Genomic DNA, 24,848 nt, shown 5'->3' on the forward strand with positions numbered 1-24,848 from the left:
CAATTCTGCACTTTGAGCTCACTTCAGGTATGAGGATTTTGGGGTTTTTAACCTTTTTATTTTTCTCTTTTTTTTTTCCTCCACGATCTCATTTTGTCTCCCTAGTGGAAATATGTTCCAGGTTTGCTGAGCTATAAATTATTTTCTTAAATCACTTTGTGTAGTTGCTTTTTTAGAAGCTGACTTAAAAGTTGAGGTAATTTTTAATGTGGTGGATTGGGTTTTTTTGTTCCCCTAAGTCCATTCTGGTTACTGTGGCTTAATTTGGAGTTCTTAGAATCAAGGAATCATTTAGGCTGACAAGAACCTTTAGGATCATCACGTCCAACTGTTCCTTGGAGGAAATATGCAAGCTATTGGCACTGTGAACCTTGGCAGCAAGAGGAAAATTCAAAAGGCTCTTCTGGTGGCTTCTTGTGAGAGAGCCATAAAGCTCTGTTGTTTGGTAGTACCAAACAATAAGCAGAAAACCATGTTGCTGTACACTTTTGCATGGGTTTATTAACTTGCTGTGTCTGGAGCCATGGAGGCTTCCAGATGGTGGCCAAGGGGGCAGCGGTGAATAGAGGGGCTGTTCCAACGAGGCATTACAGTCATGGGAAGCATGTGAGAAGCATTGACTGGTGCTGCCTGACTGCAGCGTGGAAGGGATCTGGAGAAACTGCAGTAGAGGTCAGATTTTGGGAAGTGATTATAGTTTGAAGTTAAGGGAAACACAGCAAAGAAATATTTCTCACTATAACTGTGTGCATTTTTACTTGATGTTGCAGGTGAACATGCAGTTGTTGCATGTTGCATTTTTGATTTCTGCTGGTGTGCTGGGGCATGAGGAAGGGACTCAAGATTTTGGCTTTCCCGTATTGCCTTCCCTCTCCCTCCTAGACCAGCTAATATGTTGTGTCTTCCTCTGTTGCAAGAAGAAACTCATGTTGGCCGCTCATGTTGATCATTGAGTATTCAAATGACACCTGCAACAGTGTCCAAATGCAGAGCAATTTGTGAGCCTAAGAGTCTTGCACAGTATCCTGGTTTTGATGAATTAGTGGTCCAAGATTTGCCCTAACTCTTGTTTTGTCCTATAGTTGTCCTGGGAATGACCAGGCATTCATGAGACATTAGGGAAACTGAATAGGCCAAGAAGCACCTGAGTTGGGTAAGAATTTGGCTTTGTGACAGTACTGAAATTGGGAGATGGACATAGAGGTCAATTGCATAAACAAAAGTGAGATGAAGTGTTATCTTCAGGGTGGAATAGCAACCTTTCCTAGATTAGAGAGCAGATTTTTTAATTATCTTGTCCTGTGTTGGTTTGTTTGGGTGGTTTTTGGTTTTAATGGTTTGTTTTTTTGTTTGTGGGGTTTTTTGTTTTTGTTTGGGTTTTTTTGGTGTTGTGTTTGGGTTTTTTTTGTTACTCTTTGTTTGTGTGGGTTTGGGTTTTTTGTTGTTTGGGAGGTGGTTTTTTGTTTGGTTTTTTGTTGTTGCTTCTTTTTTTTGTTCCAAGTGCTTGTCACGTAGATTTCTTTTCAGTCCTATCTTCCTGGTTACAGGTTTTCTCCACAATTCCACTAGTGAGTTAAAAGCTGAAAACAGTGATATGTAACACATGTATGTAGAGCTATGAAACATTTTATTCACTAAAATCCTGCTGGTTTTTATCTGATCTTAGCTTCTTTCATCTCAGCATGACCTTTCAAGGTCTTGATATAACTGTGTTGTATACTGTGGCTTTCTGTGTGCTGCTTCCTTGCTGTGCAGCATGCTGACATGAGGTATAATTCAGCATTAGAACACAGAAAAGAATTGGCAGAGCTCTGAGAGGGAAGCACCTCTGCATCACTGCTAAACGCTGAGTTTCACTTGTCTTGCTGTTGTGTCTTCTCTGCTATGCTGGCAGTAGGTGAGAGTTTGAGCAAATAGCAAAAATGCACTTTTCTGTTCACCTGGGAGATGATTCCTTAGTGCTGAGATTTGAGTAGATTTAGACTGAGTGCAATCTCATTGTTAACTGATTTATATGAGCATAGTAACTAGAAATAATATTAAACAGCAATAATGTAACATTGAACAAGTAAAACTTTAATGCTGCAGCTAATAAAAACCAGTACAAGCTCAGGCTGGTATAAAGTCAGAAGATTTCTGTGCAGTTTCTCACCTGTCTTACAGACCATCACAGGCTCTGGGGTACCTGCATAGGGTATGAATTGCAAGGCTCACCACTGTACTTTTACCTCAGGAAAAAAAACAAAACCAACTTCTGTATTTACAGAGACTTTTGAATACTCTGATGGTGCCCAAAGAACATGATGAAGCATTTGGTAATATGGAAAGTACGAGATTGTGTATGAGAATAATCAAAACCAGGGAAATTCCAAAGGTATTAGTTCAGGTACTGTTAGATTAGGTAGTAGCTTATAACTACTTGCTTGAGTTTCATCTAGAGTAATTGAACACCAGGGTTCTCTGAGGATGGTGTCTTATCAGGCAGAGCAATTTATCAAATTTGATGGAATGATTACTGCCTGCATAGATAGACTTGATTCATCCCCCAGGATATGGTGATTGGGTAAGACGCCTGAAGGTTTTGTGCATCTGAGGTCAAATCTAAAGTGGGGTTTTTTTCCACTTAGAGTTTTGAGTGCAAGATCTGAGTTATGCACAATTGCATTTGCTCACTTGCATTATGACTGGTGTTTTAAGACTGCATGCTCAATCAGATGGTGATGTGCATGAAAGATGAGAATAATACACAGGTATTTAGAGGATTTATATATGTGTGTGTGTGTGTGTGTGTATACACACATATATACACATAAAGCCTGTTATATTCCTGAGGATCTCATGCCTGGAGAATTTCTAGGAGAGGCAGTGAAGTGTAAAATATTGTAAAACCTTTAAGTAATATATGGTCAATGCTTATTGCTTCTATTCCCTTCTGGCTTTACCCAGGTAGTTGGAACAATGTAAAAATTCTATTAAGAAATCACACTGTAAGGTAAATACTAGTTCTGAGACTTTAGAGTTTAAAATGGCTATCTGTGTATGTCTGGTGGTGTAAGTCCTGTACTTGGAAACTGTGGTCTAAGTTAACTGAAAATATGACATTTAAAGAAAATTAAAATTAGGACTTGATATTGTATTTTTTTTTCTTTTTTTTTCCCCCCCGACTTCTGTGATTCTGATTTCATTCCACTTCATGTACATAGGGGGTAGTGTCACCACCTGCATCATTGAGTGCACTGTTGTCTTGTTGCATAGAAATACAGACATTGTGTACTTTTGGTAAAACTGAGATTTTGAAAAGGCCATCATGTATAATTGGTGTCCTTCATGAAATGTAAGATCTGCTACTGATTAAACTAGTTCTGCAAAAGCATCAGCTGCTTCTATTTGATAGTAAACTGAAACTAGTCTTTACAAATACTTTGGACACATTGTTTAAAATTATTTTCTTAGGAAAACATTTTCAGTACCTCCTCCCTTGGTAGATATTGCCAGCTTTGAAGTCTTCATTATCTTTTAGAAGGAGTGCTCTACCAACTGTTATAACTGGTTTCTTTTTTTTCAAAGAAAAAACTTCAACCAACCACAGAATACTCCCAAAAACCTTGTAAAAGGCCCTCATTTATCTGATAAGTTTCCTATTGGCTTCTCTTTTTTTTCCTCTTTACACTTGAATGATTTTTTTGCTGTCAGGTATTGGGCTATTTCTCAGCTGGTTTTACTCCAGTGTTCTGGAGAAGGGAGAAGGGAGTGATGTTTGTGTCTCATGATCCCTTTCTTGGTTCTTTCTGCACAGTGGACTGTTGGAGGTTCTAAAAACAAAAAAAAGGGAAAAGCGGGTAAGGCAGAGAAGAAAGGAGCCATGAAGAAACAGATGAACAAAGCTGCCTCTTCCGGCAGCTCAGATAAAGACAGCTCGGCTGAGAGCTCAGCACCTGAAGAGGGTAAGATAACGTGCATTCATTTAGTGGGATTCCAAGCGAACTTATCTGTTGTGCACCCTGAAGAGTAATGTTCCATGGTGATTTTGAAGACCATCTTCAAAGACTTTTCATTTTGTGACTTATAGTCAGGGTAACTTTTAAATATACTGTGGCTTGAACTGCATGTAATTCAGTGTAGTGTTGCTGTGAGCACTCCATTGCAACTGCAAACTAAATGCTATTTCAGCTGAAAAATGAATGGCATTTCATTGCTTGACTTTCTCCTGGAAAATTCCTTGCTTCCTTCTAGCATGTCCTATCTACCCATGTGGGCAGCATTTTTTATTTTCATTGACATATTTTCCCATCGCAAACTTCTTGTGATAACAAAGGGAAAGGTGTATAGTGTTTGTGATGCAAATAGGAGCTTATCTTGTATGCATTTGCTCTGAATTGGAATTCTTGCACATTTATACTGACACAGAAGAAAAACCATTCTATAACATTTTCAGAATTTTTTACATGAATATCGAGTACATTTCAATGCTGGGTAAACTTCCTGTTATCTGTTTTCATCATGCCCGTGAAGGTTTGCAGGTGCTTACTTGTGATTTCCATTAATACTAAAAAAGGAAGTTTTAAGTATATCAAGCACAGCAGATACAGACAAAGGCATGGAGTGACTGCACCTGTATATATCAGTGCTAAGAAATCAAGGGTTTTCACAGTGTGAGCTTGCAAAGCTGGAAGTTTCCAGAAATACTAATACCAGAATGGATGCAAAAGAAGGAATCCTAATGGCCTGCTTTTGCAATTCAATGTAATTTAGTCAATTAGGTGAGATAATCAAAGCACTTGGACTTGGATTAAGTTTAAAGGTGGTGTTACCCAATACTACTGGAGAGTCAGCTGTTCCCTAAACCCCTGTGTAGCTGGGAGGGCTTGTTCCAGTAACAGGGCTAGTGTCAGGGCCTTGCTAGCCCTGAGGGTATTGGTTTCAACTTTATCTGCTTGTGTAGCAATTAATAGTGTTGCAGTCTTCACATGATGAATTTTGGTCCTTCAGGTTGCTGTAATGAGGTGGTTAATGTGCAGTTCTGTGGTGGTTGATCATGGTGTTTGAAGTGTGTGCACACAAACTTATGGCTGAATAAGCAACTTATCAGGGACATAAACATATAGGCATAGAAGTCTAACTTTAGGACTGTAACACATTACTAAAAGGCCTTTTAAATTTGTTTGTTCTACGGAGATTTTTTACTTATCACCCAATTTGTGTTCAAATGTAGTACCACTCATTTTATAATTTTTTTAGCAAGCATATATTATGGTAATTTCAACCTGGCCTTCATTTTCATTATATGTTTTTAGCATAGTGGAAGAGAAGTGTAAAATTAATTCATGCTATCCCTTGCTAATATGCTATAATGAAGTGGTTGAGCTTTGCCCCAGCTATATATCACTACCTTATATTTTTGATTTAGGAGAAGTCTCTGACTCAGAAAGCAACAGCTCCTCATCTAGCTCAGATTCAGATTCTTCATCTGAAGATGAGGAATTCCATGATGGCTATGGAGAAGACCTGATGGGAGATGAAGAAGACCGAGCTCGACTGGAACAGATGACAGAAAAAGAGAGAGAGCAGGAACTGTTTAACCGGATAGAGAAGAGAGAAGTGCTAAAGAGAAGGTGAATTTTATATCTGTTGATGTTTGCTAGCAAGTTCTTAAAGGCTGCACAGTGTGCTGACTGTGCTGTCTTGTTTCAGGTCCAAGCATTAAGCACTCTTAAGTGAGTTAAGCCTGATTGTATATTTTTTGTATGTAAACTGTCCCTGTAGTAATTAAGAAGCACTCAGCAGGAGTTGTGCATATTCTTGTAGAAGACAGTATCTAAAAGCTTCTCAGCCATTGAATATGCACAGTTCACAGGTTAGCTACCCCTGTAGTTATGTTACTGCTCTGTAGGTTAGATGCCAGACCTTCAGAAAGCCTGCTTTCTCTTCATCTTTTTTTATATTAATTGTCATGTGCTGATGCTTTGGAAAAAGGCAAACAAAGCAATAAGATGTACATGAATTTCTGTATTTTTTCAGAAAACAATGGTGAAGCACAGATCAGTGTTAGGGTTGCCTGTGTATGGGTGTGAAACTGGTTTGGGCCCTAATAGAAGACAGAGATACTGAAATAATGAGGAGTGGTGTTGGATATGTCGCTTTCATGGAATCTTTTGTGGATTTCTACCTTTTGTTGTTTGTCTGTAGCTGTTACCCTGTCCAGTCAGGCAGCTTCTTTGTAGTATAGGTATTTTACTTCCTATGTATCCTAATTGAAAGGATTTGGCACATATGGGGCAAGGTTTCTTGAGTTTCCTTCTTCTTTAGTGCCCTCTCTTCTCATTTGCTGAGAAATTTCCCTGGAGGACTGACATCTGTTGAGTAAATCATGTCAATACAAGCGACTGCCAAAGTGTGTTTGTCTAAGGCATAGCTAGAGCACTGCCTGCCTGCCTTGATTTTAACACTACGTTCAGAATCTTATGTGTTCTGCTGTTCTCCTTGAAGAGATCAGAATGATTATAAGTTTGGATTTGGATCACGTAGAAGGACACCCTATCTTTCAAATTTTACTCTCTATTCTGTGGTAACTGAATGTCTCTGTTTTAGAATGCTGGAGAATACTCGATGCAAACAAGCTAAACAATCAAAGCTTGAGTTACTGATTTAATCTTAAATGAATTTGTGCTGTTCTGTGTAAAGTCTTGGCAGGTAGAACTAAGGGGGTGGTGGGGTAGTCATTTAACTTTATGATAAGTTAAGTCTTTCAAAAGCCCTTTGTATGCACATTATGCTGTGAGTTCACTGGGATTACAGCAGAAGTTGCATCTGATATAACGCCTGTGCCTTGTGTGTTATGCTTCATGTTAAAGGCATAAAGGGCAATGAGCTCATCTGACGCTTCAGTCTGTTGTCTACAAAATCCAGGTGTAAAGGACTGAAGAATGGACTGTGTAATGTGCATGTGGATAACACATTTTGAATTTCAGTTACTAGAAGTTTTTTTTTTTTCTTGTATATGTCCATATGCGCACTTCACTTAAGCAATGACCAGTCCATGGTGCAGTGGAATCTCAGTCATGGGCCCATTCCACTGAAATGACTACTCTTCTGAATACAGTGGCTGAAAATAAGACATCAGGTTGATATATTTCATGAAGGTAGACAGGGAAGTGCCGAAATTCTTCTGCAGAAGCTAAGTCTGGTGAGAATTTAGCTGAAGGAGGACTCCCTGAAAGGTTGCAGTCATTCTTATACAGACCAGTGCCAGTAGAAAGGTGAAGTTTAAGAATGAAAAAGTTAGCATGATAGTGGCTTTAAAGAAAAAAATTCTTTTAGCTGTTTAGGTTGAAATTATGTGAAATAGCTGTATGATTTTAGAGTTGGAGGCAGCTTGCAATGATCGCTGCACTGGCAAAGAGGAAAATGGAGTAAGGCATATTTCTGTGGCATAGTAATTTCTACATGGTCTCATGAACCCTTTAGGTTCGCTCTCTGTAGGACTGCACTTGGTGTGCTCAGCTTTTCTTCACTTTATTATCTTGGGGAAGGGAGGGGATTGGAATAGGGGGACAGGGTAACACAAAAGGGAAAAGCAGATGAAGTGTTCCTTGCAGCCTAATAGCAATTGTAATCACATCTGAGTAATCCTTCGCTCTCTCAGGAAGAGCATTTTATCATACTTTCTTTTTGTTCCAATAACTGCTACTAGATTTGAAATCAAGAAAAAACTAAAAACAGCAAAAAAGAAAGAAAAGAAAGAGAAAAAGAAAAAGCAAGAGGAAGAGCAGGAGAAGAAAAAACTCACACAGATCCAGGAATCCCAGGTAGGAAATGAAACTGTTCTTGGTAATAAACCCTTTTCTCTTGGTGAAAGGAGATAGGATATGGCCTCTCTACCTCTAATGTTTTCACTTAATGTCAAACAGTGTAGCGGATTGGAATTTAGTTAATTTACATGCTCAAGCTATCTTCAGTTTTTCCAGTTCATTTAAAGAAGTTAACATCTTTTGGCCTATTGAGGGGTGCACTGGTATTCCTTTAATGAAAAATACAAAGTTGCAGCTATGTCTAGAGTTGCTGTGATAGCCCTCCCACATGAGAAAAAGAAAGCAATGTTTTACAGTTCCTTTAGCCAAGCTTCTGTCATTCAGTCTGAAACATTCCATACATCCTTTTCTTGAAAAGTTTGAGAGAGGAGACCAAAAACTGCTCATGTGTCGTATTAATTATTTTTCATGCACATACATACAGTGGAAAAAAATGCTTAGTTTCTTTTGGCAGAGATGTCAAGGAAAAGTTTGAATGCCAGGAGGAGCAGAAGTAGTTCTTTAGTTTTTCCACTTCCAGTAAAAAGAGGACAACACCAGTTTTTGAGGCCAGGCCTCTGTTAATGAACTGTGGTTTCAAATAGTGAGAATCCTGCCATTAATATAGAGTCAGGGCTCCCAGAGTGGGAAGGGATTCATCTTGCTAACTTCAGCCATCTAAGAACCACTTGCTTACATTTTCTGATGCCTATTGTTTTGTGCAATGGAAGAGGGGATCTTCAGCTGACAATTCACTCCATGTTACTTTCTGGTGAAAGAGATGTTTGACACCTAAAATCAAATTAGGTGAGATGAGGTTCCCCTTAGGCACATGTTGAGTGGAATGAATCTCATTTCTCTACTCTCTCAACTCCATATATGTACATGTGTGTACACTTTAATAGTCCATTTATAGTACACAAAGTGTACATGCAAATACATATATGCATGTGTAAAAGTATCTTATTTAGAGTTCTACAATGCCTTGCAGAAATGACTTCAACTTAGCTCAAATGACTGTCTTTTATGCTTGTAATAGAGGCTGCTTTCTCCATAGAGATAGACTTGTTAAAAATGGCAAGCACAAGAAGACTTAAAACATTTAAGATTTGGCTCCATCTTGCAGATTTTACAAGCAACTTTATTTCTGCTTTAAGTATTTTTTAACCTAACTTTTTTCTTTGCTACTAAATGAAAGCTAGTGCTTTGATTTGGCCTTGCAGAAGCAGCAAATGAGAAGAATATCCAGTTTTTCCTCATTACATGTTATTTGCTGAATTACTCCTGTTTATTTCTCTAGTCCTTTTTTAACTTCAAGGAGGAATTTTGAGACTGAGATTTGGTGGCAGAAATGTTGAGCTATAAATATGTTCATTATTTTTGATATGAAGCAGAGAGAAGAATTGTGCTCCAGATTGACTTCCCTCTCTTACCTCCATAAAAAATGAGCTGAAAAAAAGTGATTTCAGAAAGGAGTACGTTAGTTATTTCTATTAGAAAAAATTTCTAAAGTATGTGAACAGTCTTTGTTTTAATGCTTTTCAACTTATGAGTTTATGGTGCTGAGGGATTTTCTATACATGTTTTTAGGTCATGTCACATAACAAAGAGCGGAGATCAAAGCGGGATGAAAAGCTAGACAAGAAATCTCAGGCAATGGAGGAGCTAAAGGCAGAAAGAGAGAAAAGGAAGAACAGAACAGGTATGAAAGCATGTTGCTATTGCTACAGTTTTTGAGGCATTATTGCAACTTTTTGCAAGTTATACTTCCGGTTTCAAATTAATGCAACAATCCTACACCTTTGAGTGAATGAATTCCATGTCTGTGTTTTCCTTGGTCTTTGCCCAACATGACCACCTAGGGTGATATTTGGCAACCACTGATGTGGTATTCCTCACTGCTCCCCCTCCCTGGAGTGGTTTAAAACCAGAACTTTTATTGCAATCCACTGAATGGCTCTTAGTAAGGTTTAGTTAATGTATCTGAATTGGTCACTTAGATTCAGATTTTTAATCTCTGAATCATTCAAACTCCTACTTACCTGACTTTTGAAACCCTGCCTACATTTGCTTGTTTCTTCACTGACACATCACCTTGTCTATCTTGCCACTGACTTTTGACTCAACCATCTTTTTTACTCTACTGGATTTTATCTAGTATTTATTTTGATCCTCTCCAAAGATGAGTTGTTTTTTTTTTTTTCTTTTTACTTGTAAAATAACAGTGAGTTATCTGATCATAATAGTTTTTTTCTTGTATATCCAGTTGTTACACCCATCTTCAATTGCTATGTGCAGTCAAGTTGGGAGACTGAAAATAAGTACAACTGAAGTTTAGGATGATTTTTAAATACTTCATGTATATGCAAAGAGAGAAGTCGATGAAGTGCACAGCTTACTAGTGGATTTGAACATGTGCCACCTGTATCTAGTGTAAAATTATTACCTGTTTGCCTCTTGGATATTTTTTTAAAGCAATTAAGGTTCAGCTCTTACAGGGAAGCTTTCATAAAATATTTATAGCCTGCTTTTACTTGTTCTGTGCCCTTCCCCCAGCTGAATTGCTTGCAAAAAAACAGCCATTAAAAACTAGTGAAGTATACTCTGATGATGAAGAGGAGGAGGAGGATGATAAGTCTAGTGAGAAAAGTGACCGCTCATCCAGGTCATCATCCTCTGATGAAGAGGAAGAGTAAGTAGTAAACACTGGGCTATGATTACTTGTAAGTATGTTCAAAAATAGAGATCCACTTTAGGTAGACACATGCTGTTTTAGAGGATTGTTTGGGGTAGTTCAGTGTCTCTAAAGTGTTTTTACCTCTGGGCATAATTGCATTGCTCAGATTTGAGTCCTTGGCACTATATCACGGCTCATGGGACTCGTTTACCTTGGGTGGGTTTGCAGTTTCAGTTACCTGCTGTCAGGTTCAGCCCAAATTACACTGTTTTTTACTGATTTGTTCAGTCCTGCAGTTCAGCAGCTGCAGAACTCTGGCACGTATCTGAGCAGATGCATGTGCTAGCTTATCTTAAAGCATTAGTCTATAAACTGCCTTGGTGTGTGTCTTTCTGCTTTCTGGTAGCAGGGGCAGTGTTCAGTAAGTCTAGGACTTAACATTAAGCCTTTCTCATGAATGCTGAATTCACACATCTACTGTCAACTAGTGCATGATGAATTATTCTTTTACTGGTAATTTAAATAGTGCTCACGCTGCACCTTTCTCAGGACCCCCTTTCTGGGTTTTGATTTTGTCTCTACCTTTTTCTTTATTCCCCTCTCACCTTTCCCCAATCAGGAAAGAAGAAATCCCTCCCAAGTCCCAGCCAGTGTCCTTGCCTGAAGAGCTGAACCGAGTACGGTTGTCACGGCACAAGCTGGAACGCTGGTGTCACATGCCCTTCTTTGCCAAGACAGTCACTGGCTGCTTTGTCCGTATTGGCATTGGCAATCACAACAGTAAACCTGTCTATCGGGTGAGTTCAGCTCTGAGGGATTTAGTTCTTTTTATTTTTGTGCTGTAATAAAATATTGGCAGCTTATCAGTTCTCAGGTACCAGTGACTGATTGATACAAAAAGATTGCTTATAACCAGAAAATGTAATTGCTTCCAAGCAGGTGAAAGAGACTGGTTTAAGAATAAATACATCTATGTGACCACCTAGGGGAGAAGATAAATTTAGTGAGAGAGAGGGAGCACAAAGAAAGATCTTCTAGCTGTGGTTCATGTTGTCTTATCATTTGTATTGCAAACTTGAGTTCCAGACTCTGCTTAACCCAAGTAAGGATGAGTAAGATTCACTCCTTATTTCTAGGACTGTTATTTAGTTATTGTGGGGTCTTGATTCTTTTTTTACAGAGTTTCTAGTATATCAGTGTGCCTTCAGAAGAGACCCTGTTTGAGAACACAGGGGTTTTTTTTCTGTTTCATTGCTGTAGTCATAGGATACAATAATAGTCTCTAAGATTGCATTAAAAAGGCCCCCCAGAAGGGCTGTTTTTAGTATATGGGCAGCAATAGTGTATTTCATTTGGGACATATGTTAACCCAAACCAACATTATTTGAGAAGGAAATAGGAAAGGTAGGAGAGTGTACACTCTTTGGTCAGGAAGGCAGAGCTGAGAAGATACAAGAACTGCATCAAGCATTCAGATGGTATAATTTATTAACTCAAAAATTATGTATGAAGCAGCTCATTCAGTACCTAATAATGCATACTGAAGAGTCTTGCTATCCTTGATCTGGTTAGAATTGTTAGCTAGATTAAGGTTTTTTATTTCTAATGAAAAGGCTTGAATATGCTAGGTACATTCCAGGAACATGAATAAGAAACCTCTCTTGCATCCTTCTTCTCATATACTTTACTGTGTATACAGGTTGCTGAAATAACTGGTGTGGTAGAGACTGCAAAGGTTTACCAGCTTGGTGGCACACGGACAAACAAAGGACTACAATTGCGGTAAGATACTAATGGAATCCTCCTTAATTCATATATCAGTGTCCTTTTCACAGCAAATCACATTCTCTGTGGGGTTTGGATGTGGGAACTGAAAAGTAGACTGAGCCTTGTCATTCTACTTAATACTGGAATGTTTGGGTTGGGTATTTGTTTTTTTTTTCTCCTTGTGCATGATGAAAATTATAAAATACCCCCAAAATTTCATGCAGGGAGTAATGACTGTTAACATGAGGTTGTCTTGTTTTGGGCTTCTTTAATCAGTTTACACATAAAGATCCAATATCACCACTTTACACCATCACAAGGGGATGTTTTACATTTTATTGTTGCAGGCATGGCAGTGATTCACGTGTGTTTCGCTTGGAGTTTGTCTCAAATCAGGAATTTACTGAAAGTGAATTTATGAAGTGGAAGGAAGCAGTAAGTTTGTCAGACTTTAGTTTCTTCTCAGCAGCCTTCTGCCAAGCATGCTTTAAGTGGAAAGTAACTCTGTCTCATGTTTAGATGTTCTCTGCTGGGATGCAGCTACCCACATTAGATGAGATAAACAAGAAGGAAGTGTCCATCAAAGAAGCCCTCAACTACAAGTTTAATGATCAGGACATTGAAGAGGTAATGGTGCATTGTAGTGAAACTGGCAGTGCTTAAAAGTGACAGGAGCTGTTACAAAGTGACAGTAGAGCAGTAGCTGTTACAAAGCAAAATGATCATGGTATTTGCTATCCAACAAGGAACTAAAAGGCTCAAAAGGAAGTTTCATAACTGGTAGAGTAGCTTGGTGATACTGCTGATGATTGGTGTTTGCTCCTGCTTTTCTTCATCATTTTTACCCTGTTATCTCCTCTTGAACTTGTGTTGTGTAGCTTTGAACTCCTGAGTATGGCAGCTTAGTTCTCTGGTTCTGAGAAACTGACAGCATCATGGTAGTTGCATTTATTACAGTTGTGGCAGTTTTGTACTTGCTTGATACTGAGTGAAGGTGATTAGCATCAGGTTTTTGTAGGTAGTGAGGAGAATGGAGCTTTAACTCATTACCAAAGGCACAAACTAAAAAACAGAACCATCAGAGCATACATCAAATTCAGTGGCAATAAATAAATTCCTTAGGTGATACTCATCTGTTGCTTTTAATGTCCAAGTATTGAAATAGACATTTCATACTTGCATATTCATGTTGTTTCCTCTGCATCTTACAGATTGTGAAAGAGAAGGAAAGGTTCAGAAAAGCACCTCCAAATTATGCCATGAAGAAAACTCAGCTATTAAAGGAGAAGGTGAGAAATGAGATGAAGCCTGAAAGCTTAATGCAGTCTTTAATTTTGAGGAACTGGAGCTCATCTGGATTTTGGCAGTAGTCAGCAGTAAGCTCGGCTTCAACTGTGCAGCTGGAAGGTGTTTCTCAAGGTTCAGTGTTGGGGTCGGAATACTCAGAACCCAGTTAGCTATTGTACCTTTTTTAGGGGCAATTGCCAACAATTTAAGTTGTCTCTTTTTGTGTCCGTTAAACAAGGTCTTAAATGATCTGCCTCAGAAACTTTTCATTTTTTCTTAGTTTTTTCTTTTTGGATTTTTTGGGTCAATTTTGTTGTTGGTTGTTTTGATGTTTTTGTTTTTAGAGTACCTCATAACAATGTTTGAAAATTGATTTTCTGTTCTTATTTTAAGAGGTAAAACAGGAGTTGTGTTACATTATTTTTTGCTCAGGGGTAACTCAATTGTCACTTTATGGCTGGTAATTTTGAAATATTGGAACAAAAAAGAAGAGGCTGAAAGATTTACATGCCATGAACTTGTTTTTACCTGTAGTCTTCCTGGAACAAGTAGACCTAACAGCGCATAAAAGCCAAAGCCAGGAAGTGAAAAAAAAACAAGCAGTCTTAAGCATCTCTGAAGATAGGACTGCATGAATAGAACCAAAATTTGTTTGTATTTCTCGAGACATTGAAGCTTCATATGCAGCAAAACCCAAGAGTTTGTATTAATATACATTTCTTGATTCCTTGGTTTAACTGTATTTTTGTGGTCACTATTTTACTACACACGAGCATGTTAATTATTAGGTTCCCGTCATAGGGGGTGCAGTTGCTTTTTGTTGTCACCAGGTGGCACAATAAGCTGCTGTTGTGCCTTAGGGGACTGTCCGCGCCCTGAAGTAAATGGCAACTGACAGTTGTGGAAATAATTCTTTTCCTGATGTGCTAAATGGAGGTGTTTAATTTTAATAAAACTTGTAACTTAAGTCATCCAAATGACCTGTCCTCCTCATGCTGGGACTGGTGTTCCTACATCCTCCGCAGTGTAAGGGTTTTCAGCATTCTTCAGAATAAGAAATCCAGTTTTGCCCTGAGCTGTAAAGAAAGTGTAGCTCTTTGTTGTACTCTTGTTGTACCATGCAGGGAAGAACATTCACGACTGGAGCAGGGTTAGCTGACTGATTCACGGATATATCCGTTGCCTCTCTGAGTAATTCTGGGTAGAGAGTAGTGCCTAATGAGTTACTGTTTGGTTGAAGGCTATGGCAGAGGACTTGGGGGACCAAGATAAGGCCAAGCAGATTCAAGATCAGCTTAATGAGCTTGAAGAGAGAGCAGAGGCCCTGGATCGTCAACGAACAAAAAATATTTCTGCAATAAGGTAAGAAGCAGATATTGGGAATTTTCTTTCTTAAATCATATTTGATTATTTGATTTGAAGAGAAACTAATGAATTAACAAATTAACTGCAGTATTTTGTTTCTTTTTCCCTGCACAATGTGTTAATGTGTATTGTAATGGTTCTGTTGTTAGTGCTTGTCTATCTTCACTTACTTGTATCTGTCATGCAGTTAAAACTGTCAAAAACGTAAACTCTCTTCTATATATACCCTGGGGGCAGTTGCATTGCAATAAGAGTAATTTAAGGTCAGGATGAAGCTCCAAGAATGCTTTCAGGCATTTTGTTGTATAGGGACTGGTAAATGACAGTCACTTTCTTTTTCTTTCCCCCACCCTCCTTTTTTTCCATTCTGCAGTTACATCAACCAGAGAAATAGAGAGTGGAATATCGTTGAGTCTGAGAAGGCTCTTGTGGTAAATAGTGCTGAATTAACACTTTTCTACAAGTAGAGATAAAATGATGCAAAGAGGGATAATTGCATGGCAAATTTACTAATTTTTTAAATTATCTGTAAAATCTTTCATGTAGGCAAATGGTGTTATTTTAAAGCACATTGCTTTATTCTTTTGCTCAATTCATTTATCTGCAGATTAGTCAGTATAAGAGTGACTTAATGCATTTTATACGAGAAAATAAAAATAAGTTTCCTCGTAAAGGAGACTTCAGATAGTAAAACAGTGAAAGAGATACTTGGTTCTCTGTAGTTACATTTTTATTAAGGAAGAGTTTAGCTTGTTAACAAATGCTTAAGCATTAACCATTCTGAGAATTGTGTGCCTATTTTCTATGGTTGTATGCAATAAGGACAGTTTTGTCCTGTGGAGCGCATGATGATGGGTGCACTAAAATCTTTCTAATCTGTAATGTTGTTGGCTTTTCTTTGATCTCAGTATTGTATATAGCAGATGAGTAATTGCATGGATGGGGGGCGGTGGGAGGATTTAAAAGAGTGCAAGTAGCAAACTGAAAAACCTGTGCTATTTCTTCTCCAGGCTGAAAGTCACAGCATGAAAAACCAACAAATGGACCCCTTTACTAGGCGGCAGTGCAAGCCCACAATAGTGTCTAATGTGAGTGAAATACTTAAGTTCAGTTGAGGCAATTTGCTGAAAAACAGAAACCAATGTAATGCAGAGTGTGGGAACAAAAATTCCCAACTGTGCCATATGCTATTAACGCCCTGAATGCCAGTGTGAGATACAGCAGAGTGAGATCCTGGTCCCTCTTCTTTTTTAATGCAAAGTGTGAAGGACATAAGTGATGTGGGTATGTACTGCAAAGGCAACCATGATTGAGACTTCTGTCGTAAGTTCACCTATGTCGAATTACTCAGATTTAGTTAGTTCTGGGAAGACAGTTTGCTTTAGGTGTGAGCTTCGCTTTTAATTAGCTGAAAGTTTCCTGAAATATCAGTTAAAGGTGAGAGGAGAACATTTTGGGCCTGTGATGGATGAAGTAGTTCAACACAAACTTCTCATGTGATACTGTGGCACAACCTTCTACTGCAGTCCCTCCATATATAACTGATGAATAACAAGGTGATCACCTCCTACTTCTAAGTAATCTGGCCTTGTTGAGGTCTGTTCTGGAATAGTATATGGTTCTGCTCAGGTTGGTTCTCATCAGTCTCCACAAACCAGCAAAGAAATAAGAGAAATTCTATTGCAGGGCTTAAATGAAATATTTCTGAAATATTACTTCATTAGAAAAGAATTGTAACTCATTAGCTTTATTATATTAGAGGACTATTAGGTAAAGAAAGTAGTCTTCCAAAGATTTCTTCTTTCTAGTAGAGTGTTTCAGCCAGAACTGTAAGCTGAAAGCAAATACTTATTACAGTAGTATTAACAGTAGTCGCAAAACAAACCATATAATCAGGAAAAGTATTTCTGATTTTTTCAAATAAAAGCTTTCTGAAGATGATTTTTAGTTTGTTACCTTCAGAATATATCAGGATGATTGCAGTAGCCTTTTGTGATTCTGAAACTTGGGTGAACTGATATACAGTCTCTTACGGTTTTAGATTAATAGATGTGAACAGTGTTTTAACAAAATGTAGTTCTAGTTTTTGGAAATTTAAATGCAGTAATTTTTAATTTTTATTCTTCCCTAATATTTCACCTTTGCAGTCCAGAGATCCTGCTGTCCAAGCTGCCATCCTTGCCCAGCTAAATGCAAAATATGGATCTGGTGTGTTACCAGATGCTCCAAAGGACATGAGTAAGGCAAGTTTCCATTTTGGTCTCTGTTTTGTTCCTCACACTGTCACCCTTTTGCTCTGTGAAGCTTGTGAGTAATAGCAGGTGTGCATGCTTCAGTTCTAGAAGAGGGTATCCTGTGGAGGTTTATCATAAAAAAGCAATAGCTTCTTGGTTCTTGGGGAAGGAAATTTAAGTTGCTCTAACAGTATGAAAGCTACAACTAAGTATGTTTGTGACAGAAGAGGGGGAAAAAACATTTTTATCTCTGTTTGTATGGCCAGATAAGATTTGGAGATTTACCTGTAGTTTTCATTTCAGGGTCAAGGAAAAGATAAAGATGTGAACTCTAAATCAGCTAGTGACCTCTCAGAAGATCTTTTCAAAGTGCATGACTTTGATGTAAAGATTGATCTTCAGGTTCCCAGTTCAGGTAGGTGTTCCATCATCTGAGTCTGGGGATGTGATTGTCCAGCTTATTTTGTTAGAATATACTTCCAGAATAATTCTTTCAAAATTATTGGTGGGCTTTAAATTGGAGTATCGGCTCTGTTTACCATCTTGGCAAATATCTTGAACTGGGGAGGAGATGTGTGATAATGACATCCATTGGGGAAAGAGCAGCAACTGTATTGTGTTAGACTAAAACCCTTGATTTGAACACTAAAATCCTTGATTTGAAGCCTAGGGAGAGAAGGAGATAATGAGTAGTTTTGGTTATGCTTTTCCATTCTTTATTATCTATGACTTGCATAGTCTTTGGGGAAAAGATAGGTGTTGTATTTAATAAGTCTTGGTGGCTACCTTGATACTTATTTTGTTAATTTTTCTAATAACTTTTGACAGCAGGTAAGCTGTGTGTCTGTGCTGTTCTGTTCTGTCCTCTGTGCACATACTGTAGGGATAAAGTATTTTCACTTGATTTTGAACCTGCTGCTTTACCAAGCTGCTGTTCTCTAACTTAGACATTGCAGATGGTATTGAAGCTAAATTTTAGGGGAACAAAAACACTGACCAGTGAGTAAAGATAATAGACACAAATTTGCTGGCTCTTCCTGTTTGTTATCTTGACTTTGGCAGCAGGAGATGTGTGACAAGAACAGTTGAGTATCATAGGATCATTTCGATTGATAAAGACCATTAAGACTATCAAGTCCAGCCATTAACTCAACATTCACAAGTCAACCACTAAACCAGGTTCCTGTGTGCCACAGCTACACATCTTTTAAATACCTCCAAGGATAGTGATTCAACCACTTCACTAAGCAGCCTGTTCTGATGCTTGACAACCCTCTTGGTAAAGAAATTTCTCCTAATATCCAGTCTAAACCTCCCTAGTGCAACTTGAGGCTATTTTCTTGTGTCCTATAAAGTTGTTCTCCAGTGGGAGGAAGGCATGGGAGGAGTATACCAGTGCAATTTGATACACAAGGTTTAGTATTTCTTGCATTACTTGAAAGATTGGATATTCTGTTTCTTGGAGGACAATAATTTAGGAAGTACTGTAAGAATGCACAAAGACAAACCTTGTCAAGGAGCAAGAGCAGAAGATGTTGTTTTTCCAAGCTAGGTTAAGATGGAAGCTCTGGATGTAAGACTACAGAATGAGGCAGGATTTCAAGAGCAAGAGACTTCCTGAAACAGCTAGTGACAGTTATGCTTGCTAACTCTCAAGTTACCAAGCAGATGAGGGTTAGGCACTGAAGGACACTGAAGAGAGAAGGATGAGAAACGTAGTTTTCCTTAGACAGAACACTATTTTGGCATCTTACTTTGTGCAGTCTCACATTGCTTAACAGAAGAATCTGAAGACTAGTAAAAATGTGTGCTGTAGACAGACAGATAGAATATTTGACTTTTTCTGCTTACTGTCTGTCTCTGGTTTAACAGCTGGATTAACACACAGAGTCAAAATTGCATGTGCTGCATCTGTGAAAATAAGCTCCCCGATACTGTCTGTATTATTAACTGATGTTCTAACCTGATGTATAGTAGAGAAGCCAAACATGATTTTGTGGTGAAGCTGTCAGCAAAAACGACAAGTAAAAATTTATAGTGTGCCTGTAGCTTGGTCCTTACTCTTTTCTTGTCCCCAACAGAATCTAAGGCACTGGCCATCACCTCCAAGGCTCCTCCAGCAAAAGATGGTGCCCCTCGGCGATCATTGAACTTGGAGGACTACAAAAAGAGACGGGGGCTTATTTGAGCATGCCCACTCTGCTGCTTCTGATCCTGCATGCTCCATGATGATGTCCTACTTTTTCTTCCTCCCTTTTCAGTTCTCCCTTCTGGGTTTGGAGCAGCAATGGAGCTGGGAAGAGACTCTTTAAAACTGCCAGTCATCTGTAACATAAACCATTCAACTATTTACTGTATAGACCTCCCTTCTTGCCCTTTCCTCTGCTCCCCTCACAAATGTGGATCTGTGCTATTTGGGGTTTTCCCATTTCTTTTAGTTTGAGTTTTGTTTTTATTTTGTTGATGCAGCTCGTTGGTCCACTCTGTGTTCAGTATTAGCCTGAGGTCTGGATTTCCATAGGAATCTCTTGGCAGTTGCAGAATCAGCACTTGGTGATCTCCCCTTACATACCACCACAGGCACAGTGAATAAACATTGGCGCAAGACCTTTGTGGCTGGAAGGTCATCTGCACTTTCTCCCTCTTCTTCTTCCTCCTTCATCCTAGCTTTGGAGAAGGGAATCTTCAAAAACTGGCCTAGGTTCAAAGTGTAAATTTTTTTGGGAGGGTTGTGTGACTTTTTTTCAGGTGTTTTTTATCATTTTTAAGCTGCAGTACTATTTGTATCCGTCTGTCACAGTTCTTTACGGCTGTTTTGAATTTCTACCAGCTGTACTTGAGCATCTGAAATTGCAAGAAAGAAACTCATTAAATGTGATTCTTCTTACTAAAATGGCTTGGCTGATATAGCTATTTAACTTAATGTTCCCTTTTTTAATTACACTTAACTGATAAGAAAGAGGTACACAGCTTTTAATGTGGGACTTGTCATCTATAGCACATCCAGACTCTACAGCTGTCACTGGGTGAAGTAGCTTTTTACGGGGTGACCCTGGGGAGCTCATTTGGTTGGGCTTTAATTTCTTGTCCAAGCTCTCAATAGTACATATTTGTTAAGTTATTATGTCTTCACTGGGCTCCAGCTTTGCTTCTTGCTTTCTGAACAATTTATATGGGGCTTCTATCGATAAATAATTTTGTTTTTTTAAAAAATAACATTTTATTGGAAGGGGAAGGACATAATAGAAAGGTCAGTGGGTAATATTAGAGGTAGGTGATGGACATTTTTCATATATAAACTGGTACAAATGGAGTGCAACACAAGCACAAGAATTGTATGGCTTTATGGAATATTTGACTGGACACAAATTGACAGCTAAATTATCACTCAGGTGTAAAAAAGAAAAAAAAAATCAAATGTAAATATAAGTGACATTTAACAAATAACTTTTCCAAACAAGATACAACTGAATATATGAAACTAAGAACTAAATTAAAAGATAATTAGAAGTCTAAAAGGTTAGATGCCCTCGTTCAGGTAAGCATGCAACCACGTGTGTGTTCCTACTCAGGCCAGTACGTATATAACAACTTAAGCACTGAACTGGATAGGAATGTTTCTGAGGGACTCTAAAGAGGGAAAATGAAATGCTCTTCTTGTGTCAGAGCATTACTGTTTTTCTGAAATCATACACTGGTTATCTTTTAACCTGTGTTTGATACTTGCTTGTTGGATTCTTAATGAAACTTTAATCTAGTTCTTACTTAACTTTCTCTTTTTTTAACAGTAGCTTTAAAGAAACATCATGTAATTGTGTGCAGATTGATTCTACGAACCATGTATAAAAAGAAAACATATGAAGCCTACCATGTAAACAAATAAATAGAAATACTTCAATACTTATTTACTGAATAATCCATAGTTCTAGGACATGTGGATTATTCTGTAAATATGTAATCATAGACTACTTTATTTGATGGCCTATTTTAGCAGCTTCTCTGGAGTTACAGTAGGCTGTTACATATACATACTTTAACTTTTTAAGATTGGATTTATGGAATCTACTATCATAACTTCATAGGAAACATTGTGATTCACTGTGTAGATATGCATTTGATATGATTTTTTTTTTCAACAGCTAAAGTGATTTGTGTAAAAAAAACTTAAACTTACTTTGCAATAGAGTTTTAAAAAATCTCTAATGGTTTGCAGAAATAATTGCCAAATCAAACAGTTCAGGAACTGATTTTTTCCACAGAAATGCCTCAGAGCTCTGAGATGCAGTGACAAGTGGTCTCTAAAGGTAAACTTACTTGCTTGGCTTTGATGTATTAGTTTTAAATTCTACATTTGGTAACACAAGACTATCTGTAATACAATCAAAATGTGAATGAGACCCATACAGTGTTGCAAGTAACTTTTAGTAGAGAAAACCAAAACACAGGAGATGCAATGAGTTTAGGATGCCAGTCTGAATAATGGACTATGTCCTAGTTCACTGCAATTATGAAGCTGCCACTTACCCTCTCAAAGTCTCTGGGTTTTGCTAAAATACTGTTTTTCAGAGAAGGCAACCATCAGTAAATTATGCAAACCTCTTATATTGAGAATAATACATGAAGAAAGTACTCTTGAATAGTTACATAATTGTATGAAAGCTGTAATCTTTTTTTCCTTTAAGTGCATGTAAAGGTGAGTGACTACACCTCCCACTTGTTAGAGAGGGAGAGATTTGTTTACTTTGTTTCATTGGTGTCCTAGCATAGTTCATCACAATTGTACAGACTTATATAAATAAACTTGGTTTGTTGGTTTAATAAGGTTGATTGTTTATCCCTTGATCTGAGGTGCTAAGGGTTTCCTGCCTGGATTTTGTTTTTTTCAGAAACTGACACTTCATTTATCAGTCTGGACTATTATATTTAATATTAATGTTGTGAAATAATTAATGAAAAGTAAGCCCTCTTTCTTTGCAAGAGCAGTTGTTGACTCCTGGATCACTCTCTAACATCTGGAGTTGGTCCTTACTCAAATGGAGCCTCTTGGAAGGTCAGTTTGCTTGCACCTCTGCTGCACCTCACTTAAAACACAGACTTTGCTTGTCTTGTAGAAATCCAGACTACTTTTGTAACCAAAAATGCTAAAGCATATAGCAGAATTTAAAGAATCTACTGAGTAAGGTGAAGGAAGACTTCTGAGGGGCGCTCAGTGTGAGGATGAGACACAACAAGCATTATTTGAAACCGGGTTGCTCTGCCAAGATGTAATATTAAAAAAAATTAAACAGTGTTTAACAGACAGTTAAACAGTGCACTAGGTTGCCTGAGAGATTTTTTTTCTGTATATTTTGGAGGTTTTCAAGAGAATGCTAGATTAAAGCATGAGTAACATGATCCAATCTTGTAGCTTACCCAGCTTTGAGAAGGAGCGTGGATTGGTGATCACCTTGAGCTCCTTTCTGACCTGAATTAACATTATTCTGTAAGTAATTATATACTTTATCCAGTTTTGTCTGTCTTCCCTCCAAGGGAAGGAGCAAGTACTACCTCCTCCCCGTCCCCCTTTTGACAAGCAGAGTAATGCAGCACCCAGAATTTGTCTCACAGACATGGTGGCTTAGGATGAGCATTGCAGGATTTCCCAACACTCATGTCCTTTCTGAGACTCTCTGGTTGTGGACACCTATAGGGTTCCTGCTAGGGTTGTCTGTGAAACAAAATTGTCCCTAGAGATTAACCACTGAGCAGGCTGGAAGACTTGGCCTGGAAGTTTCAGTCAAGAGCTGTAACAGATTTGCTTAGCAAAGTGTTCTTTGCTGTACTTGTGAGTTGTAAATTAAATATCTAAGTTACTGATACATATGCAGTCTTACTTTCAGCACAGTAGCTTAGTCTTTTAGAGGGAGATGCTTAAGTAGCCAAATAAACGTGATTTTTTTTTTTTTTTAATCTGGATATCACTGGTTTTTACCTTACCACCATCATCAGTTGCTTCAGATTTTAGATCATCTCTCACACTCAGTAGCTGAAGGAATCTCAAATGAGCAGTTCCTTAAGTCTATTGTGTGTGGAATTATCTGGGTAAACAAAAAACAGAACCACCTATTTAGGTTTCTGCTTGGTTAGTCGGACTGTGGGACTAGTAAACATGGAGAGTTGTAGTGGTAATACCTTCTACAGCTCTTTGGAAGACCAGCCATTCAATACTCCTTTGGGGTTCTTTATGCCTTGACATCTGTCGAGATGCTAAAGGCTCCTGTGGCCCAACTGTGTCAGGCCGTAACAGGTGGGTGTTGCCCATGTAACTCCAGCCTTTGGAAACTTGACTGTTTTTATTTAGCATGCATCTTTCTACTAACAAGCAGTATCCAGCTAAGAGTATGAGCACTTAAAGAAGGTAAAATAAAGTAGGAATTTCTCAGAAGTAGCTAATATATTGCAAGTACCTATCAGTAACAGAAGGCAGGGTGAGTATTGATAGTACTTAGCATGATGTATCTGGTATTTTGTATTAGCCTGTGTGTAGATTGTGTCTAATTTTTGGGTTCCCCAGTGCAAGGAAGATAATCGGCCACAAAGATGGTCATGGATTAGGGCTTGTTTAGCTTCTTCCAAGAAGGTCATGACAAGCACTGTAATAGTGTATTACTGTTGTTAGTAACAGGCCATAAGCTTGGTACTGAGTTTGCAAGGCCTTGAGACTGAGGAGGAATATCATAACTACCCCTTCTGGACTCTCTTTGGCCTGCCTGTATCTTTGTTTTACTTAGCGTTTTCTATAACAATTTCTATAACTGGTCTGTGTTTAATTTCTTTTACTTCTCTTTACTTTTAGGTGGTGTAACCATAGTTTTATATATGTAAGAGTATTAAGCTGATATTTTATGTGCAATGATATTTATGACCAAAATAATGATGTGGAGAGAAAAGCAGGCGTGTTATATGATAGCAGGCCTTTAGAATTGGAAACAAAGGATGTAGAAGAGTACAGATTAGTGATGGGGTACATGTGTGGAACTGGAAACCCCATAGTGCTGCGTTGGTGAGTGGTTACTCACCAGCAGTCAAATATTGGAGTGGGAGGATTTGGTTCTTTGTTTGGGCTGTGGGTTTTTTTGTGTGGTTTGTTTTTTGGTAGGTTTTTCAAATTTTGTGGGTGGTTGGTTTTTTGTTTGGCTTGGTTTGGTTGTTTAATTCAGAACAAAAACTGGACAAAATTGTGTTTAGGAGGTAACAGAACAAAGAAATCACATCTAACATATGTGAAGGGCTTATATAGCATATATTTGGATCTGAAGGCCAGTAACGAAAACTGAAAAAATAAAAGTATGTTAGCAAACATAAAAAGAACCCCAGGTAGATCCTAGAGGGAGGAAGAAGAAAGCAGCAACATATTCCTCCCAGCAAAGGACTTCAGATGCAGATAGCTTCAAATTATCCTTTCCAACAGTATGGAGATGTTAATTTTGAGATACAGAGTAACAGTAGAAGAGTGAAAATAACCACCAAAAAGGAGAAAAATGGAGAAATGTGTCTTAAAATTTTAACTCTAATACTGCAACTTCTGTATAAAAGTATACAACCTGCATTATTACTCTTTTTCTATAGTAATTGCATTTAGACTCATAGACTAATTGGGTTAAGATTTCCATATGCTAACTATAAATTCATAGGTTTACTTGCATATATGTTGTACTTCCTCTTTGCCCATAAACAAGATCTTCAGTGTAA

The 24,848-nt window shown here is 38.1% G+C and overlaps 1 protein-coding gene across 1 annotated transcript in view; it reads left to right on the forward strand.

Moving 5' to 3' along the window:
- RTF1 (RTF1 homolog, Paf1/RNA polymerase II complex component) overlaps nt 1-21,938 on the forward strand; it is a 29,363-nt gene extending 7,425 nt beyond the window's left edge. The window contains exons 3-18 of the mRNA XM_015631621.3: nt 3,797-3,944; nt 5,408-5,612; nt 7,691-7,805; nt 9,378-9,489; nt 10,344-10,479; nt 11,084-11,261; nt 12,164-12,246; nt 12,579-12,666; nt 12,751-12,858; nt 13,443-13,520; nt 14,759-14,880; nt 15,257-15,314; nt 15,894-15,971; nt 17,031-17,126; nt 17,421-17,532; nt 19,199-21,938. Of these exons, the coding sequence (XP_015487107.1) occupies nt 3,797-3,944; nt 5,408-5,612; nt 7,691-7,805; nt 9,378-9,489; nt 10,344-10,479; nt 11,084-11,261; nt 12,164-12,246; nt 12,579-12,666; nt 12,751-12,858; nt 13,443-13,520; nt 14,759-14,880; nt 15,257-15,314; nt 15,894-15,971; nt 17,031-17,126; nt 17,421-17,532; nt 19,199-19,305 (1,824 nt within the window). The 3' untranslated portion in view covers nt 19,306-21,938. The remainder of the gene's footprint in view (nt 1-3,796; nt 3,945-5,407; nt 5,613-7,690; nt 7,806-9,377; nt 9,490-10,343; nt 10,480-11,083; nt 11,262-12,163; nt 12,247-12,578; nt 12,667-12,750; nt 12,859-13,442; nt 13,521-14,758; nt 14,881-15,256; nt 15,315-15,893; nt 15,972-17,030; nt 17,127-17,420; nt 17,533-19,198) is intronic.
- Nucleotides 21,939-24,848: the final 2,910 nt, after the last annotated feature.

Source organism: Parus major, chromosome 5 (assembly GCF_001522545.3).
Source record: "Parus major isolate Abel chromosome 5, Parus_major1.1, whole genome shotgun sequence".
Classification (NCBI taxonomy): domain Eukaryota; kingdom Metazoa; phylum Chordata; class Aves; order Passeriformes; family Paridae; genus Parus; species Parus major.